This window comes from Perognathus longimembris, chromosome 13 (assembly GCF_023159225.1).
Source record: "Perognathus longimembris pacificus isolate PPM17 chromosome 13, ASM2315922v1, whole genome shotgun sequence".
Lineage (NCBI taxonomy): Eukaryota > Metazoa > Chordata > Mammalia > Rodentia > Heteromyidae > Perognathus > Perognathus longimembris.
The window spans coordinates 14,177,255-14,196,964 of NC_063173.1; the positions used below are offsets into that span (position 1 = coordinate 14,177,255).

At 37.0% G+C, this 19,710-nt stretch overlaps 1 protein-coding gene and 1 pseudogene across 1 annotated transcript; one reads left to right on the forward strand and one right to left on the reverse strand.

Moving 5' to 3' along the window:
* The first annotated feature begins 229 nt into the window (after nt 1-229).
* On the forward strand, nt 230-1,187 carry LOC125362397 (annotated as a pseudogene).
* A 6,337-nt stretch (nt 1,188-7,524) lies between these two features.
* LOC125362399 (olfactory receptor 52N1) lies at nt 7,525-8,493 on the reverse strand. Its single transcript, XM_048361249.1, has one exon. It carries the CDS (start codon nt 8,491-8,493, stop codon nt 7,525-7,527), a length of 969 nt encoding a protein of 322 aa, XP_048217206.1.
* Nucleotides 8,494-19,710: the final 11,217 nt, after the last annotated feature.

The window sequence follows — 19,710 nt, forward strand, 5'->3', positions numbered from 1 at the left end:
ATGCATGTATGTATGTATATATCTAAGTTCCTATAAATGAAGTCTCTTAACATACAAATTTCTGATTATATACCTTGGGTCTCTAAAGCATCCATCTCATTAGAACGTTAAACATCAATTAGAGAGGGGATGACACTGTTCCAGAAGAAATATAGTCATTAACTGACATATGTGACTGTAACCACTCTGTACATCACCTTTACAATAAAAACTACTTTAAAAAAAGAAAATGTTCCAATTTCTCAGGGACTCCAACAGCTCTAAGTTGCAGGAGATTGAGTTCATTCTGCTGGGGTTCCCGGGCGTTCATAGCTGGCCAGCACTGGCTCTCCCTGCCTCTGGCTCTGCTCTACCTCTAGGCTCTGAGTACCAACACCCTTATCCTGGTCATCATTAACAGAGAGGTGGCCCTGCATCAGCCTATGTACTATTTCTTGGGCATCCTGGCTGTGTTGGACATGGGACTGGCTACCACCATCATGCCTAAGATCTTAGCCATCTTCTGGTTCAATGCCAAGGCCATCAGTCTCCCTGAATGCTTTGCTCAGATAGATGCCATCCATTGCTTTGTAGCCATGGAGTCAGGTATTTTTATCTGCATGGCTATAGACAGATATGTAGACATTTGCAGACCGCTTCGATATCCTTCTATCATTACAGAGTCTTTCGTGGTCAAATCAACTGTTTTATTTACATTCAGAAATTTTCTGTTTCCCATCTCAGTGCCGGTGCTGGCTGCACAGAGACATTACTGCTCCAGGAATCAGATTAACCACTGCCTTGGCTCTAACCTGGGAGTCACCAGCTTAGCCTGTAATGACAGGAAAATCAACAGCATCAACCAGCTATTTGTGGCTTGGGCAGTCATGGGGAGTGACTTGAGTTTGATTATTTCATCATCTGCTTTCATTCTTCAGTCTGTGCTGAAGCTGAACTCAGTAGAAGCTGAGTAGGCCCTAAGTACCTGCACATCCCAGCGCATCCTCATCCTGTTCTTCTACACGGTCATCATTGTCATTTCCATCACTCCTAGTGCAGGAATGAAAGTTCCATTAATCCCAGTTCTGCTCAATGTGCTACATAATGTCATCCCTCCTGCTCTCAATCCAGTGGTGTATGCATTAAAAATTAAGGAGCTCAGGCAAGGCTTATACAAGGTGCTTCATCTGAATACCAAGAGAAATTAATGTGGAGAATATTCTCATTTGTTTTTTTTCCCTCACATATCTACTGATTAACATTCTCAAATGACTATATAAGGTAAAAGTGCAAAATTAGGGACATGTGGTTTATTCCTCCTGTCCTATGCAGTCATTGTGAACAAGAAAATCTTCATAACTAAAAGACACAAATAATATTGGGAGTCTCCTAATGTCAACCAAGAAAGCAACATTATTTTTATGTAATCCAAGAAAAGATACTAATTATATGTTTTTTACTGTGTTACCTAATTTATATAGCTTGAATTTCCAGAAAATTTTGAGTAGATGTGTTTATCTCTATGCACAATTAAATTGAGAACTTATTCATTATATTTGACATAATTAATGATGGGTAGAAATTACATTTTAGTTCTAGTAGGGACCTTGTTGAATATTATTTATATCAAATTATCTTTATTGATAAAGCATTTCAATGGGCATTTGTATAAGAAAGCATTTAAATAATCAAGCTGTAACAGGAAAATATTAGTCATTCATCAAATTCCAATCGACTTATTACATTACCTAATCTGCCCACATTTTTTTTTTTGGTGTGGATTTTATTTTTTTTTCTTCAAATTTTTATTATCAAACTGATGTACAGAGAGGTTACAGTTTCATACGTTAGGCATTGGATACATTTCTTGTACTGTTTGTTACCTCGTCCCTCATTCCCTCCTCCCCCCTCCCCCTTTCCCTTCCCCCCATGAGTTGTTCAGTTCATTTACACCAAACAGTTTTGCATGTATTGCTTTTGTAGTTGTTTGTCTTTTTTTTTTTACCCTATATACCACTGTTTACCAGTATACATGGTTTCCAATATACTCAGATAAGATACAGAGATAGTGTAGGTACAACCACAGGAAGGGGATTCAAGAGGATCATCAATAATAGAAGCTACAGTTACACATAGCACGTTTACAGTAGTTACAACAGTGGTATAACAATCGTTCCCATAACATGGAGTTCATTTCACTCAGCATCATCTTATGTGTTCATAAGGGTATAGCTATTGTCTGCCCACATTTTTAATAAAATTCTCTCATTGCAAGTGTATGGATACACTAGGATTACAACATGGATGCAATAAAGTAGAGCAAGTTTAGAAACTGCTTGGCAAATACTGACTTAAATATAATGATTATACATGAACACAGTATTGGAAGAATACTATCAGCATAAATATTTATAGTTGCTCTACTACTTGTATAGTAGAAATGATCTGTACCTTTTAAAACTGCCAAGTGGAGAAATACAGTAAACCCTATGTATTTAAAAGTATTTTTGATAAGTATCATTTTATATGATATGCACATAGCTTATTGAAATGAACTCCAAGAAATGGAAACAAGAAGTATTTTTAAAAAATTGTATTGCGGGCTGGGGATACGGCCTAGTGGCAAGAGTGCTTGCCTCGTATACGTGAGGCCCTGGGTTCAATTCCCCAGCACCACATATACAGAAAATGGTCAGAAGTGGCACTGTGGCTCAAGTGGCAGAGTGCTAGCCTTGAGCAAAAAGAAGCCAGGGACAGTGCTCAGGCCCTGAGTCCAAGGCCCAGGACTGGCCCCCCCCGCCAAAAAAATTGTATTGCTTGCTATTCTTTTCTTCCCCTGTTTTCTTTCCCCCCTTGGTCACTGTTTTTGGTTTATACATAAGTTTATCTGATTTGGAGAGGGTAAACAGCAATGGTGGGACAAAGGGTGAACTAATTCAGCAGTGATACTCATAAGACATTATGTTGGAAATGAACTATACAACTTTGGGAGGGGGGGAACTGGGAGAAAATGAATGGATGACACTATCCAAAAAGAAATATGCCCAATACCCAATGTATGTAACTGTGACCCTCTGTACATCACTTTTCAATAAAAATTAAATTAAAAAAAATTATTCAATTAGCAAAGCAGCTGTGCTGAAGCTGAATTCGGTAGAAGCTGTATCCAAGGCCTTCAGTACCTGCAGTTCCCACCTCCTCCTCCTCCTGTCCTTCTACACAGCCATCACTGTTGTTTCCATCATTCACAGAGCAGGAATGAAAGTTCCCCTTGTCCCAGTTCTACCCAATGTGCTACATAATGTTATTCCTTCTGCTCCCAATCCCATGGTGCATGCACTCAAGAATAAAGAGCTCAGGCAAGGCTTTTACAAGGTGCTTTACCTCAACATTAAGGAGAATTTACATCAATAAAATACTCCTTGTTATTTCCTCCTCAAATTTGCCACTAAAGTGTTCAGAGCTGGTGAATGGTAAAATTCAGTTAAGAAAAATTCTTCTTAAGGTTTTCTATTAGTGTAGGGAATCAATGTCAACAACTGAAATTTCATGGCAATAATGGTAGGATTATAATTTGAAATCTCTTGGTGTCAAGTAAAATTCCTCATCACAAACTATAATATCATGGAAAGTATATATATGTATATGTATATATATATATGTATGTATGATTTTTACCTATGTCCTATGGCTTGAATTTCCAGACCATGTTGAGGACAAATATTTACCAATTGCAATTTTATATCTGTATACGCTTAATAGTTTCACTTTTATTTGACAATTTACAATTAAATCTTATATTGGCTCAGTTCACACAACTCAGAAAAATATAGACTACAAAAATAAACTTTCAAACAATAATTTCATGAATATCTTTCCAGTAACTCTAATGGCTATTCATATATATATATATGTATATATGTATATATATATATAATTGTATTGATGAGATGTGTCAGGTAAAAATCTCCCTATATATTTTATTTTGCAATTTCAACATCACCTTTACTATTTCAAAATGAGGTTATCTAATAAATTCTAACATATTCATGAACAATATGCTGAAAGTCTGGATTAATATTTCTAGTGTGATAACAGCTGTCTTCCATTCCACTTGAAATTAAACTTCTTGAAAGCAAAGTCTACTCTACCTAATGCTCTTTTTCATAGTTTCTACCTCTACTCTGGGGGGAAGTCTTCAATGAGTTTATTCCAATCAGCATATGAAATCACAGGTGAATAGGGAACTTGTAAATTGGTGTACATACTTAAACATTCTTTGTGCATTTGCCCACAAGTCCTACTCAGAAAGATATGTACATTTTCTGTTAGAAATTGTCTGGTCTATATTTAATATTGCATTTTTGGAAACAGTTTGGGTGTTTAACTGATAAGCTTATGTTTTTGATTGTTTATCAATTAAATAGGTTTTAGTAATTAAAGTAGAAGTCTGAAAAGAAAGTAATGAGATATTTATCTTATAAAAATATAATTCACATTCTTGGCTTAAGGTATTGTGGTTTCCTTATTTTCTCTGCTTCCCTTGAAATGACCCATAGAGATAAGAGATGACTAATCAAATGTATTGAAAAGGAGAAATGAGCAATAAGCCCATTGTAACAATAATTTGCAACTACTCAGCATACACTACTCATATATTTACTCCAAAACATTTCAGTCCTGCCATGTCTACAATAATAACTCATATAACTATATGCACAAGTGTTAAACTGGATATTTATTTAGATATGTGTATGTGTATAGACTTCTGCTGTTATGAATATATTTTAAAGGAATTTCAAATGTATGGTCAATATAAACATAAAGTACAAATTTACAAGCCTGACAGAAATTTTATGAAATTCTGGTATACAGGAAAAGAAATACAGGGAGAGAAATACAGAGAGAGAGAGAGAGAGAGAGAGAGAGAGAGAGAGAGAGAATGTGAACTAAGCCTTTTCTTTGCTCTAACTCTCCTGACATACCAGGGCAGTGTATCTAGTAACTATCTCTGGCTTAGACACTCATGACAGGTGACTTGGGTCTGATAATTTTGTCAGGTTGTCGTCCTTAAGTCTGTGCTGAGGCTGAACTCAGTAGAAGCTGTCTTCAGTGTCTTCATTTCCCATCTCATTCTCATCTTGTTCTTCTACACTGTCATCAGTTTCATGTTCATCACTCATAGTGCTGGAATGACTGTTTTCTCTATCCAGTTCTACTCAGCATGCTAAAGTGTCGCTCTGAAAATTATGGTTCAAAACCAGCCCAGGCTGGAAAGTCCATGAGACTCACTTCCAATTCCAACTAACCCACTATTTGGGAAGTCAAGCTGTGGCTCAATTGGTAGAGAGCTAGCCTTGAGCACAAAAGCTAAAGAACAGTACCCAAACCCTGAGTTCAAGCCCCAGGTATATCACCAAAAAGAAAGAAAGAAAAAAGGAGACGAAAATCAAGCTAGGTGCCAGTGACTTATACTGTGTAATCCTGGCTATTCAGTAGGCTGAGATCTGAGTATTGAAATTAGAAGCCAACCAGGGCAGCTAGGTCCATGAGACTCTTGTCTCCAGTTAACCAGCAACCTGCTGGTCTGGAAGTATTTCTCAAGTGATAGAACACCATCCATGAGTGAGAAAGCTGAGCAAAAGCACAAAGCTCTGAGTTTAAATCCTGGTACCAGCACATAAACAATACAGAAAAGCAGACAGAAGTTACATTACAGAAGGAAACTATACATATATATTTTGTATGTATGTGATTATATATGGGTAATCATATAAGCATATACAACATTTTGGGGGACAAGACATGCCACATACTTAACAATTGAGTTAAATTCTCATTGCATATAGAAGAATAGTATTTCAAGTTCAGATATGCTTTAAAGTAAAACAATCACTAGAAGAATAATCAGTTCAATAGACACATTCACACATAATCAAATTAATGGGCATTCCTGCAAAGGAATTAGATGGAGAAGAGTTCAAGATAAATGTTTCATTTTTACCACAATCTTGTCTATGTTTTTTGTTTACAGTTTCTACAAATATGCACATAAAATTTACAATATATTTAATATACCTCTAAAAGAAAATAATGTGCTCATGCTTTGTAAGGTACAGACAGCACGAAATGCAAGAAAGAAAATTCTAGAGCTTACAGGATCAGAGTATGTGCTCAAGACCTATTATGTGAAATAAAATTTAGATTGAGGCACAATATGCATGCAAAACAGTGCCCCTCAGCAAGGACAGCTTCTTGAAGCATCACAGATTGACATGCCTGCACCCACCATCCAGATCAAGAAGCAACCAATAGAGTGACTTCACAGTGTCCTTACTTTGCCCCCCCCCCCTCTCTCTCTCTCTCTGTTTTTGGCCAGTCCTGGGGCTTGAACTCAGGGCCTAAGCACTGTCCCTGGCTTCTTTTTGCTCAAGGCTAGCGCTCTACCACTTGAGCCACAGCGCCACTTCTGGCCTTTTCTATATATGTGGTGCTGAGGAATCGAACCCAGGGCTTCATGTATATGAGGCGAGCACTCTTGCCACTAGGCCATATTCCCAGCCCCCAGCCCTCCTTCTCAAAGGAAAATATGATCCTTATGTCTAATACCCTAAGTTGCTTTAGCCTTTTCTGGGCTTCATATAAGTGAACATATATTACATACATTCTTTGTCTCTTTCATTTATCATACAAAATATATTACAAGTGTCCCTTTACTTTAATGTTGATGGGCCCTGGCACTAGTTCCAGCTTCTGGCTACTAGGAGTCTGTTACAATTCACATTCGCTGCAATTTTCCTGGTATGTATGATCTCCAGCGGACAAAAAGTTGACAATGTTGGAACAAAAAATGGGAGAGAATATTAAATATGAATGAATTCCAAATGCTTCTCTCAGGAGAATTTTGAAATAAGCAAAACCCTACAGACAATTAATGGACATAGATTCTATTTGGCCAGGGATTTAAATCAATAGTGTATACTGGTATTAGAACTAGGAAATTGAAAGGGAATACCAAAATCGAGAGACCCAGGGTAAAAAAAGACAAACAACTACAAAAACAATACTTGCAAAACTGTTTGGTGTAAATGAACTGAACAACTCATGGCGGGGGAGGGAAAGAGGGAGGGACGAGGTACAGTACAAGAAATGTATCCAATGACTAATGTATGAAACTGTAACCTCTCTGTAATTCAGTTTGATAATAAAAACTTAAAGTAAAAATATAAAATGATTAAATATTAAACTCCAGACCTAGTGAGCCAATTATTTTGCCACAATGGGTGTAGATTTTCATTCAGGAAAAAAGATGTCTATCTATTAAGATTAAATGCAGGGAAATGTGAGGTCTTGTATGAGTAAAAAGCTTTGAATTTCATCACAGAGTCATTTCTTACCTTAGCCTAATTTTCACCTTGCAAAAGAGAAGAATCGGATTCACATGAAAGTATTTTCCACAGGCAAACATCTGAACAGTTCATTTGAAAAGTTCATCTTGTTGGTGTTCCTCCCCTGGCTAGGGGATTATCGCCTTCTCAGAAAACACTATGTAGAAACTTTATTAGCAGACGTATCCTTTCCTTTAAACAAGAGCCTAACAACACTGTCTCGTATCTGCTTGGTTTTCACCCCGTACACAATGGGGTTCATGGTGGGAGGCATGAGCAGATAGAGATTGGCCATGATGATGTGTGCGTGGGGGGGAATGGTGTGTGCCCCAAAGCGGTGTGTAAAGAAGGTGAAGAAAGCTGGGACATAGGTGATGACAATGGCACAGATGTGGGCTGTGCAGGTGCTGAAGGCTTTCTGTCGAGCATCTGCAGACGACAGACTCACAACTGTGCGGAGAATCATAGTGTAGGAGACGGTGATGCACAGGATGTCAAAGCCCCCGATCAGGAGGGCCACCATCAAACCATAGATGGCGTTGACCCGAACATTCCCACAGGAAATCTTGGCGACAGACATGTGGTCACAGTAGGTGTGGGGGATGATATTGCCCCTGCAGTATGGCAGGCGCTTGGTGAGGAAAGTGAAGGGGATGACAAGCAGGACACCCCGAAAAAAAGTGAGGAGCCCAGATTTGGCAATGACCGCGTTGGTGAGGATGGTGGCGTAGCGCAGCGGGTAGCAGATGGCCACGTAGCGATCCAGGGCCATCAGCATGAGCACCCCCGACTCCATCCCTGTGAAGGTATGCACAAAGAACATCTGGGCCAGGCAGGCCTGAAAATCAATCTCCTTCAGGTTGAACCACAGTATGCAGAGAGTGTTGGGAAGCGTGCTGGTGCACATGAGCACGTCGGTGAAGGAAAGAAGGGCTAGGAAGATGTACATGGGTCTGTGCAAGGCGTCTTCCGAGTAGATGAGATACATAAGGCCAAAGTTCCCTGTGAGAGCAATGCTGTACATTGCACACAGGGGAAAGGCGATCCACAGGTGCACCTCTTCCAGACCCGGGATGCCATTTAGGATGAATGAAAGTGGGGTTAGTGTTGACTCTTGATAGGTCATAATAGAGTAGTACAGAATTGCCTCTGTAAACACGAAAAGCAAAAGGAGTTAGAGACTGACAAACAGCATATTCATTGAAATAATAGGTGATTATTCTTTCTTATGGAACTATGACTCTGTGTGCTCTCATATGATGCCACCTCATTTGGGGCCCATGTCTTAAAGTAGATGAGTCTGGTCAGTGTGTTGAGTTCCTGCTTTTTGTTATCATGTGCATTCTCCTGGTTGAAACTGCCCTTTAAGCAAACAACTGCATTGATCAAATATTTGCTTATTTTCAAAGACTCTCACCATCCTAGTAAGAGATACCCATTCTCTTTTGAAACATTAGCTATTCATTGTTAGTTACTAAATATTAACTATTAATAGTTATTTTTATGGTCTCTTCTCCCAGTATTGATTAGTTTTACCTAATGCATCTTCTGAAAATAATTCCAGAGATCTATTGTTAGCACATTCAAAGCTACACCTTTTGCTTCACCACCAACTTAAGTGCCCCAAAATATAAATCACCACCCTATGCTAAAAGCTTCTTTTCATGAAAATCAAAGAATGTTCTTAAAACTTAAAAAAATTAAAAAAATACTTCTATATTATTAGAACTTGGTCAGTACCAATGTAAACACTTGCTGGATTTATTGGAAATGCAAAATTCATCGGATACCAATGCTTTTCTATGATTAAATCTAATGACAGTAGAGTCTAGTTTAGGACAATAAAGATACCTACCTATCAGCTCAAACCAAACAACAGAGACTAGAATACACTGCTTTATTTTCTACCCATCTTGCAACTTCAGAGAGCCATTAAATCAAGGATTTTTCCAGCCAGGTAATCAAAACTATTGTGTGTGTGTGTGTGTGTGTGTGTGTGTGTGTGAGAGAGAGAGAGAGAGAGAGAGAGAGAGAGAGAGAGAGAGAGAGAGAGAGAGAGAGAGAGAAGGTGGGTAGTGGATACATTTTTAAAGCCTGTAGAAAAGAAAACTTTTGAGAAAAGGATTAACAAAATACATATGTGTACTAAGGAGAATGGCAGATGTGAGCGCATGCTTTGAGTAGAAACACCCATCTGGTGACTAGAAGATGGGTCCATGTAGGGAGCCCGAGGCTGAGGAAGTGGCGATGGTGAGCTGGAACGTGCTGATTAAACACAGAGAAAGAAAGGAACAGGTGTGGTGCTCATGGAAGAGCCCTGCGGTGGGGGACATGGGAGGAGAATGAGACTCTGATTCAGAGCAATCAGTGCTGAAACTTCTAATACCCCACACACAGTTCTTAGGGGATTTGCACATCATTCCAATAGGTGTCTCTACTGGAAATTTAAAGTTTAGCACGATAGCTCTCCTTTCCTCGCAATGCCTTTTATTTAATTTTGTATCCATTTTTGTATAAGATGAAGGTTACATGAGTAAATCCTAGGGGTGCATTTAATGAACACATTATACAAACATGACTAGGATGTCAAATATAGAGAATTCCTTGAAAAGAGAAAGAGAGAATTCCTCCCAATAAAGAGAGAGAGAGAATTCAGTAAACAACAACAAAGATGTGCGAAGAGGCTGTTATTATCCTCTGTTTCACTCACCACAGAAAAATTCCATCACTTGGAATTGCTCTTGAAAGCTTTCACAGCCAGTTTGACTTATGCCTCTTTAAAATGCTATGCACAAGAGTTGTCATTTTAGAAGTTTAAAACTGAGTGTTTTATTCAAGGTAGAAATGAGCATGCAAGGCAGTAAGGAGAAGAACGCATACAGTAGAGCCTTGTGCCTTTTCAAACTTGGAGCGATAACTATCTGAAATTTTCTTATACATCCTCCCATCTCAGCTGTCAGAATCTATACCCATTTCTTAATTAACAAGAATGCAACCCCAATTCAGGAATCTCCTTACCCTAAAAACCGTGAAGTTCTTCCAAAAACAAAACAAAACAAAACTCTGAAGGCATGCATGAATTAAGTCATGATCATGATCATAGCCATGTGATGATCGTGTATCAGCAGTATCGGCAGGAGCAATCCAAGACCTCCATTGAGACCTTGGGAAGTGAATGGAGGAAGGAACATTTCCATTCTCTGTACAAGTGTATGCTCAGTGTGTGTGTGTATGTGTGTGTGATATATTCTAAAGTGGAAGGAAAATTGATGTTACTGTCTCTTTCTACCATAATCTCAGAGGAGGAATGTATCTCTTCCTCTCTCTCTCTGTGTGTGTGTGTGTGTGTGTGTGTGTGTGTGTGTGTGTGTGTGTGTGTGTGTCAGGGGACTGTGCATGTGTTTACATGAAACAAAGATATATCTTTGCTCAGAGGACAGTGGCTGAGCTACTGGGAATCATCTTAGGAACTATTTTGTTCCTATTTATAATGTAGAACTCCTTGGAGCATCATCTTTTCTAGGTACAACAGAGACAGCATAGATAAGTAATCACTTAACTCTCCAGTACCTACAGTTTGCAAGAAGATAGACCATTCTACTGTTTCCCAAAATTTAACAGAACACACAAGAATAGTCCTGAAAAATATTTTTGAAAAAAGATTAAATAATTCTGATGTGCAACCTTTCAGTTACATATATACATATAAGTTATATAATACAATTAAATTATACTGATATATTAGATTATAAAATACTGTAATTAAAGGTAAAAGAAAGAAGAGTAGTGCCAGCAAATTAATACCCAGAATATATAGAAAGAACTAAAAATATTAAATATCAAACTAACATATAATAATAACAAATTAGTAAATAAACAAAACTCTTTTCAAAAGAAGTACAAAGAGTTAGGAAATACATGAAGACATATTCAATTCTTTGGTCATTAGAGAAATGAAAATCAAAAGTACATTAAGTGCTCACTTTGGCAGCCTATATATTAAAAGTGTAATGAAATAGATTATTAGCTTGGGCTCTAAATGAGACATGCAAATTTTTGATGTATTGCATATTTTTAAATATTGGCTGATGTATATTTTATTTCACCTAGTACTTTCCTCTTGACCCTACTGCATCTCTTTCAAATACCACCTTTCTGGTGGACTTTGACTTTGTCTTTCTAAGAAATCACACTATTTGAGTTCTACCATGTTTCAAGTAATACATTTATATCTACTTGAATAACACTCAGTATGTTTGTTTATAAGCTGACTCTAGCTTCCACATCTAACCTTGTAAGTAAGCCTACCTATAAACAATCTTAGCTTTACTATATATCCTGGCACAAACTTTTTGTATTCTCCCTGCTAGTGTACAGGTTATATGTCATATGTTGATAACCAGAAGTCTTTAAATTTTCCACTACTATGCATTAATTACATGACAAGTATGTAATATGATATACAAATAATACTTATACACCTAGGGTAGATAGTTGTTCATTAGAAAAGAGACCAAACATAGTCATCAAGTATCTTGTCTTATAGAAATTCTGACTTGGAGAACTTTGTAGTAGATCTAAGAAATTTGAATATCATAGGACACTTGCCGGGTTACTGTTTATTTCACTATGACTTATCAACAATTAATTCTGTAAGCTACAAAATTTCAAGGAGAGAATTTGACCCTAGTTTTGCACTAAGTACCATTGCTCTGAAGTGAATTTCTAGTAACTGAGACCTATTATCTTTAGGTCAGATTAGAATCATGCAACATTCTGTTTCTGTTTTGTGCTTTTTTTTTTAATTTTACATGGTATGTTGAAAATAACAATGATAAACCACTTATTTCCATATCTTGGAGTTCATTTCACTTAGCATCATCTTATGTGTTCTTATGTATGTAGTTATTGAGCTATTGTGATCTTCTGCTAGGATTTTCCTAGACATGTACTAAATTATTCCCAATGAAGGAAACCATAGAGGCTATGTTTCTTTGGGTCTGGCTCAGTACACTTAGTATGATTTTTTTTTCCAAGTTTTTCCATTTCCTTACAAATAGGGCAATGCCATTCTTTCTGTTAGAAGAATAGAATTCCACTGTGCATATGGACCACATTTTCTTGATCCACTCATCTACTGAGGGGCATCTAAGTTGGTTCCATATTTTAGCCATGGCAAATTGTGCTGCAATGAATGTAGTTGTGCTGGTGGCTTTAGTGTGGTCTTGCTTGTAATCATTTGAGCAGATGCCCAAAACTGGGTCACAGGGGAGCTCTATGTTTAGACTTTTGAGGAACCTCCATACTTCTTTCCAGAGTGGTTGAAAAGTTTACACTCTCACCAACAATGTAGTAGTGTTCCCTTTTGGCCACATCCTCTCCAGCATCTGTTGTTATTAATTTTCTTGATAATGGCAATTCTTACTGGGGTGAGGTGGAATCTCAGTGTTGTTTGGATTTGCATGTCTTTTATGGCTAGTGATGTTGAGCACTTCTTCATGTGTCTCTTGGCCACTGTCATTTCCTCTTCAGAGAAGTCTCTTTTTAGGTCTTTAGCCATAGGTAGCTGGTTGGTTGCTAAAGAAAAATCTAGATTTTCTAGGTTTCTGACTAAAGCAGGTCTTTACTGGAGAAAAGAAAGATGCATCAGGACATGAGATACCATATTACTGTCTTCATTCTTTCACAGACACGACATAACACAAGGAATGATAATAACTTGTAGATATAAAATTATTTTCATTAGAACTGTATTCACTTTTGTGAGATGTTGAATTCAACTTTCCACATTTGCATATATATATATTCCAGACAAATTATATGAAATGACAACTTAAGAGTGGTGTATATCTTCAAAGAAATTAGAGGGGAAATGTAGAAAAATAATTCATTTCAAAAGTTCAACATTTCCTAAGGATATACAAAGTGCAGCACTACAAAAAAGGTATTTAATGAAAATATTTATTATTAATTTAAGGATTTTATTATTATTTTAAAGAAAATATTTAGAACTGATTACTTAATGATCTTGAGATTGAAAACTCATGCATGTGAGCATACTAAAACTGTAATTTACGATATCAAACAGGAATTGGAGAAGCAGATGAGTCAGCTATAGTTTTATATTTACAGTTCATTGATGTCAGAAAGTATTCACATGACCCACCGGGAAAAAGTTATCACTATTTGAGTATTACTTTTGTTATGTTTAAATACATTCTAAATATAAATATAAATTCCACAAAGTTAAATATACCTCTTCTGCATCTAAGATCTATGGGATCTCTACTTGTACTACTCCAAAAAAATTTTGTCCACTTGTTTAGAAAATTCCAAGAGAATCTATTAGGTGGGTCATGTAAGCTTCCTCTTAAATGGAGCCTAACTGTCTCATAGTAGTACGAGTGTGAAAAAACATGGAGAAGCACAGTGAGTTTGAATCATTCAGAGGAAAGCAAGGGAAAGCTTGCTAGTAAAAGGAAGAGGGTGGGTGAGTAGGGAGGATTCTGAATCACCTCATTCCAACAAATGTGAACCTGAATGAATCTGTGACTAGCTTTGAGGAATGGAAGGAAGGGGGGGAAATCCAATGCCGTTTAGACACTGGAGGAAAGAGACACCATGATGTTGGTGTGATGAGGGCCAAAGAGCTAATGGGGAAGGCAAGCTGATTGATTCTCTACAAGAACAGAAGATGGCGGCCTCTTCCTTAGCAAATAGTAAGCATTTCTACTAATTAAAATGCAGAAGGAACAAGGAATTCTGGGGAATCACATAGTCCACTTACTGGTAGTCACATCCTCCGTGTGCCGTTTTCCCTGGGATGGAATGCATGCTAGGACTGTGATATCATATTCTTCCTAGAGAATTTGAACTTCAGGAAGGGGCAACATTACTTGAACCTAAATCTCTTTCCTCCTCACTTTGGTTATACTATATTCACTTAGATTATGTTAAGTAACATGACAGACCACAGTATGAATCAACTATATATACTTCTTAATCAACTTCTGCATTTCCATTTGTTTTAAAAAAAATGATGGTTGTGGCTATTTGCCTTCCTTAGGATGCATGCTTATTTTTCAATATTTAATTGTTTAAGATATTTTTATTCAAGCAGTAAAAACAAACAGCCAAAAAGAAGGTTTGGAACTGACTGGTTCATTCATGATACAATTCTTTGGCTGTGCTGAATATGGCAGTGAATCAAGTAGACAAACCCCTGTGCATGCTACTTCTGTCTACTGAGGGGCAGCGTCCAGCGCTGTGTGCTGGGGAGCATGGGAGAGCTGGGATGGGAGATGTTATACCCAGCATGCCGGCCATAGGTCGGTGTAATGAAGGCATCTTACTAGGAACCCAACCTAGACAACCCAACCTAGTGGGAAATGCATTGCTGAGAAGGAAACATTTACATTGCTACCTGCAGGTAGAGAAAGATGCAACTAGGAAAAGAGACAGAAAAGGGAAAGGAGGCATTACACAGAAATCTATAGAAACACAAAAGATCATGAGGACACTGTTCGCATTTATGCAGCTACTAAACTAAAAGGAATATATGAAATCCTACATCCTAATAATAAAAAAGCTAATAGTTTCATTCTTAAACTCTTCCAAAAAACATGAAGAGATAGAATATTTCCAGCTTTATTTTATGAGGCTAATGTTATATCGGCATCAAAGCCAGACACAGAAACAAAAGGTATAGGATGATATCCTGATATATACAAATGTAAAAACCCTGTGTAAAATATTAATGAACTTGAGAATTCAAATCAGTTCTGTAGGAACATTCATTATGACGAATTGGATTTGTCCCAGGGATGAGAGGCTATTTCAATGTGCACCAATCCGTAAGTGTGATATAGTTCATATGAATAAAGGGAAAAAGCCACCTTGGTCACTTTAATACATACAGGAAATGATTTAATGAATTTGTCATTTTATGATAAATAAAAACTCAGAAAATTTATTACAGAAGGAATGTACCTCAATATCATAAAAATAATAGCTAGTATTTTCTTAAACGGTGAAAAGTTTCAAGTTTTTTCTTCTATATCAGGAATAATACAATTATTACTTCTCTCAGTACTTCTATTCAGTATATTTCTAGAAGCCTTCCCACAATGGAGAGAAACAAATAAAAAATATTCAAATTGGAAAATAAAAGGTAAAATTGCCCCATATCAGATGATAATTATATATTACATTACACAATATTATTTGTACAAGGGAGTTTCATTGTATTATTTCCCTACATGCATAAGAATACCTTGATCTAATCAACCTTCTCTATTATGCTCCTTTATCCACCCTCTCTTAAAACAATTTCAAGGGGTTTCATTATTCTTTTCTCGTGTACATGTTGAAAGTACTTCATTCATCCTCTTTTCACCACCCCTTTCCCAGTGGTACTCACCACCAGCAAAACAAAATCTACTTCACAAAAAGAAATGCTTGTAAAAATACAATACAAAATAGGATTCTATATTAATTTTAAAAGTGCACAGTAATCATAAATACTTACATTTCCACTGAAGATGAACCATAGATTGACAAATCATCAAGGTATGAGAAAACCAAGAGCCCAATAGCTATACCCTTATGAACACAAAAGATGATGCTAAGTGAAATGAACTCCATGTTATGGAAACGACTGTTATATCACTGTTGTAATTATTTTCAACATGCCATGTGAAACCGTAGGTTCTATTGTTGATGATCCTCTTCTATCCCCTTTCTGTCTTTGTACCTGCACTATCTCTGTGTCTTCTCTGAGTACATTGGAAACCGTGTATACAGGTATTAGAACTAAGAAACTGAAAGGGAATACCAAAATCGAGAGACACATGGTAAAAAGACAAATGACTACAAAAGCAATACTTGCAAAACTGTTTAGTGTAAATCTACTGAACAAAGCATGGGGGGAAAGGGAATGGGGGAGGGGGGAATGAGGGAGGAGGTAACAAACAGTACAAGAAATGTATCCAACGCCTAACGTATGAAACTGTAACCGCTCTGTATATTAGTTTGACAATAAAAATTAAAGTACTCATAATTATTATTACCAAGCTAATTTTAAATTAGTTTAAAATATACTTTGGTCTGTAGTGAACTTGTGCTCATCAGACACTTGTCACATAGCTTTTCAGCACTTGTGTTGTTGTGATCACTTATGTTCATGTTTTTTTTCACTTTTCTCCTTCATGGTTTGGGGGAACAGAACCACCACATACACTTCACTGTGACCAACCTTGTCCTGCTACTTCCTCCTACCCTGAGCTCAATTACTTATGAGGTCATAACCAAGTCAATGAGGGAAAGTATAATCAAATTTTTACTTGGAGACAAGTTTGGCATTACTTAGGACAAGTGAATTATAAAAATCAACATATTTTGAGATGTATTAGAAAATAAATGTATAAAAGGCACAACTGACATGGCATTAAACCATCCTAATGTATTGATTACTTAAAATTTTTGCAGGTGTAAGTTATGAAATAGATCTTGTAAGAGAAATCTTTTCAATTACTTGCTCAAGTTTATCAAAGATATCTCTATATATATTCAACATCTGCTATGATAAACTCCATTTTATTTGTTTTACAATCCCTGCACTATCAGTCTTCTCTACAATAAAGACTAAGAGAAACTTTAAACAAGTAAGGCACAAGGGAGACTTCATAATGATTTTACCACAATTCCTAAGAAAGCAAAACAAAGAAATCCCACCATATTTGTATGTTTATATATGTGCATAAATTTAATCAATAAACTCAGGACAAAGCATACATTAAAAATAACATATCCATGTTGCTAATGTTATAAAATATGATTGCCTTTTTCATAAAACTATAAAATACAGTTTTTCTGTTTATGTGTTTATATATACACATATGAATATATGGCATGTGGTGATACAGATATTGTGATAAAACTAAAGAAAATAAATGCAAAATAAATGATTTTATGAATATTAGAACACATGCTCAAAACCCACACCTAACATCCCAGAGGATCTATTTTTCTAACCAGAGTCTTCTGAGACACTAAAACCACTGCGCCTCATACATACAGAGGCAGAGAATCCTTAAAAGGCACAGTAAGGCTGGATTGCTGTGGACATCTTAAAAGATATTCTCTGAATTCACTGCCATATACATTAGTCTGGTCTTTGCCAAAACTGAGGTGAGTTTAAATGATTCCCAAAGATACATATTTTGCAAAAAAGAAATGAAAAACTCAAGAAGTGTTTGAGATGTGGTTGGTGGGAAATTTAGTGTCTCTTTTCTGTTTCTTAAAGGATATATCAGCAGTCAACAAATCAGAAGGGAAAAAGGGAGTGAGGAAATTGTGAAATAAAGTAAAGACGGCCTCATGATTCCTTGAAGATAACAAAGTCCAGGAAACCATGTGTTACATTAGAGAAAAACAAAAACTTTGACTTAACTAATGGATACTTGCATTCTGATTGCTTTCAATGGAGGTTGTGCTTATGGAGACGTAGAGAGCAGTAGCTCAAGACTATTCAATTGTAGAGTGTTGAGGGATTTTAATGGGAGAACAACTCTACAGAAATCCTCTCAGGCAAGTCTTGTACACAGCCACATGGCATCCGGGTTGTGGGAAAGTAATTTCTCTGACCAAAAGGAAGACTTAGCCTCGGTCACTTCAATGCCGGTCAGCATACTGACAGGCTCCTGGGGACATATTCCCAGTTAGACGTTTCTTTGTGTCTGTGGGCCAAAGGATGCCGCCTGTGTCAGGAGAATCTCCCCTTTCCCCATACAAAGTCTCCCTGAGGAGACTGGTTTGCACAGCTGCCTTTAGTGATAGTTACTCATTATGGATAGGATAGCTTCTTCTTAGCAAATCGCAAATTCCCTTCTCAATAATCAGGATAGTTTCTTCCCACAGTAAACAGAGAAGTCTCTTCTAGGTGCATAGAGCCCTGGTCAAGGTCCGGAGCAAATAGTAGCTAGGTAGTAAATAGTTTGGCCCCAAATAAGTAAACTCTCTTCGAAGCAGTAAAATTTTGTAGTAGATAAACTTCTGTGTTAGTGTCCTTCCTCCCAGAAATGGCTCCTCAAATTCTTGTAGTTAAAATGGATAACATGCTGTGTTAACCTTTACCCTGAAACTTGTAAGCTGATTTCTAATGATATATGCTGTGTTAACCTTTGCCCTGAAAATTGGGAATTGATTTCGAATGATATATAAACCCTGGCCCTTCTGAAATAAAGTATGCATTGGTTCACTTGCCTTGCATTCCCCGTGTCCTGACTATGGTTGCAGTTCCCAGGTCCAACACAGGGTAAATAATCTACCACTTGTAAATTTGTGGGCTCGGCTGTATTGAGTCACCCAGAACCTCCATGTAGTCCTAGAAATTACAATAATAACAAGCATTCATGTGTGTAGACTGTAATGCAGGAATTAGCCTGAACTGAATTATCAGCAGCCTGAGAGGAGAAGATTTTATCTGGTTAGCTAATATAACCCCACAAATCACAATGGAGTCAGTGAATGTCTGTTAAATGAATAATCTATCTTTTCATATGCATTTAGTAGTTTCACTCTCCCTTAAGTGTTAGGAAAATTGTACAAGAAAAAGTTTGTGATTTACTGAAATCCAATAGGATAAGGTTGGAACAGGAGTCAGTTCATGAAGCCTGAGTGCCTGTGCTTACTATAAACTAAGTGCACAGTAAAAAGAGGCTCTCTTTGTAACAGAGAGCAGACACTTTACTACCTAGTTTTCCTTCTTTTGGGTATCTTCTATTATTATAAATAACTCTTCTAATAATGTGTCTACTTGGATGCTTAATTTTGAAATGAGAGATTGTAAGCAGAGTAGAGGAAGGAAGTACTGACTTAGTTTTGGGCTGTCTGTGTGAATAGATAAGTATACACCTGTTGTTTTTGTTTTGTTATATGTTACTAATGTGTGGAAGAGCCTGTGGTTTCTTTGATGAGTGATCAGTTTTTATGTATAAGCAAGCTCTGCAAAGACAAAAATTATGCTTGCTTTTTCTTCCAGGTGGTACATCTCTAGTTATTCTCTGGCTACATTAGAAGAAGCAGAAGCATGCAAGGTATTCCACAGAGACCAATTCCCTATGGAAATGCTCCAACGACCATTTGCTTAGTTATTTATCATTACCAGGTGCCTTGCTGGGATACCTACAAATTTCATTCCAGACTTAGGAGGCATTTATAGTTTTCCTATATAAAGCATTGTAACACATTCTAATCTCTTGGAGGCCCTAATAACTAGTATTTGCGTTCTAAAGTTGATGTGGAATGTCATATGACAGTAGAGGCCTCATGATCTAACACTAGT

Bases quoted from the DNA above. Each gene is read 5' to 3' on its own strand.
- LOC125362399 (XM_048361249.1), bottom strand. From the start codon at position 8,493: ATGACCTATCAAGAGTCAACACTAACCCCACTTTCATTCATCCTAAAT.